This window comes from Halichoerus grypus, chromosome 1, assembly GCF_964656455.1.
Source record: "Halichoerus grypus chromosome 1, mHalGry1.hap1.1, whole genome shotgun sequence".
Taxonomy (NCBI): Eukaryota; Metazoa; Chordata; class Mammalia; order Carnivora; family Phocidae; genus Halichoerus; species Halichoerus grypus.
The window spans coordinates 15,010,433-15,012,228 of NC_135712.1; the positions used below are offsets into that span (position 1 = coordinate 15,010,433).

General features: G+C 43.9%; 1 protein-coding gene across 1 annotated transcript; it reads left to right on the forward strand.

Annotated features, from left to right (window-relative positions):
- Nucleotides 1-500: 500 nt before the first annotated feature.
- On the forward strand, nucleotides 501-1,052 carry KRTAP26-1 (keratin associated protein 26-1). Its single transcript, XM_036087406.2, has one exon. The coding sequence runs from the start codon at nucleotides 501-503 to the stop codon at nucleotides 1,050-1,052; it is 552 nt and encodes a 183-aa protein (XP_035943299.2).
- Nucleotides 1,053-1,796: the final 744 nt, after the last annotated feature.

Below are 1,796 nucleotides of genomic sequence, written 5' to 3' on the forward strand. Positions count from 1 at the left end.
AACATACTTGCTTTTCAAGTTTCTTACTATTGACAATTTCAAAAAAGAATAGAATTTCCCCTCAAAGAGAGCTAATTTGCCATTGTTTCAAAGAATTTTACTACAATTTTTTTCCTCCAAAGAATTTTGCTACAACTTTTAAAAGCAATTCCAAGAGAGGAATTCTAAGAATGTTTATGTAGTGGTGGTTATACTTGGATTATGTGAATGACCTTCAAACGTGTCTGTTTTCGTTGGATAATTTAAGGAGAGATACTATTAAAATTCAGTCACACTTCCTTATAGATATACTCAATCAATGGAAGGAACATCCAGGTTTATGGGACATGGGAGCACCACTTCTGGGGCTATAATGGAGGGTTCTGATGCAGCTTCCTACAAGGAGGAAGAGTCTGTATACACAATCACCACCTTCCCAGGGATATATAAGGGATCAAGCCAAATGAGGGGAAACACTCGCTTCTTCCCATTCAACTGCAGCCTGCTTTTGAAACCTCACTATGTCTTGCCACAACTGCTCTGCAAACTACAGCTTGGGATCCTTCAGAAGTCCCTGCCATATTCCTCTCACCTCCTCCATTGCCCTCTGCTCTACGGGTGTGAGCTGTGGTGATGTCCTCTGCTTGCCTAGTAACTGTCAAGACCATCTCCAGTCTCTGGACAACTGCCAAGAGAGCTGCAGTGAACCAACCAGTTGCCTGCCAGCCCACTGTGATCCCAGCAACTGTGAAACATCTTGCTACCCTTCTACTACTTACTACGTGTCCAGACCCTGCCATGGAACTTCTTTTCTTCCTGCTGCTTCTTATAACTCTGGCTCCTGCCTCCCCATATCCTGTAGACCTCTGAGCTATGTGTCCAGCAGCAGCCGACCCCTGAGTCTCCTCACTTATGGATGCCGCCCTGTGGGTTTTTTGCCCTGTGGTCCTCAACCACTGAGCATTGTGCCCAGCAGCCTCAGACCTCTGCGTCCTGTTTTCGCTGGATGCCAGCCTCTGAGCCACGTGTTCAGTACTTGCCGTCCATCTTGCTCTGCGCTGAGAGGCCAGTAGCTTCCTTGTTCCAGTTAATAATCACGCCAAGGATCCAGGACAAAAATTCAAACTCTGTGGACTTGTGCTTCTTTCCTAGTAGTTCCTTTTCTTGCTTTTAGTCTGCCTGAGATGTAATTCGAGCTGCTCCTTTCCTATTTTTATCTTTTTTGCATCTCTCCTTGGCATAAAATTATTTGATTTACAATGCTGTTCAATGTCACTCAGGTGTGGGAAGAATTTATTTGGTTCATGTTGTAATAAATGAGATTAAGTGAGAATTAAGAATCTGGTTCTTCAGTTTGTCTTTCATTATTTCATTTGAACACAGAAATGACCAACCTCAAGTGCTTGCAAGATAAGTGAACGGGATATGGGATCCGCAACCATATGTCTTATCTCACAGTAGTGGAATAGCTTGATGGTTTGTTCCTCAAGCTTCTTTCTAGGTCTCTGATCCTAGGTACTTCAGAGACCCAAAAAGCCCTTGGTGGAAGTGACTTTGAGAAGGCAAGATTAGGAACGTTTTCCTTATCTCTCATCCAGTGAACATACTTCCACCAAAATCTCCTTTCTAATTGCAAACTGAACCATGTTTCCCTCCTGCGTAAGCCTTTGGTGGCTTCCTATGCTCTATTCCCATATAATAAAAATGCCAACCCCTGACCATGGCATCTGTTTTCCATCATTGTCTTCCTCCGTCCCACCTCTCCAGCTCTGTCCCTTTCCCAATGTTGCCAACACTAAGCTCCTGCAATTCTAACT

Excerpts from the sequence above, each read along its gene's own strand:
- KRTAP26-1 (XM_036087406.2), top strand. The coding sequence starts at position 501 with ATGTCTTGCCACAACTGCTCTGCAAACTACAGCTTGGGATCCTTCAGA.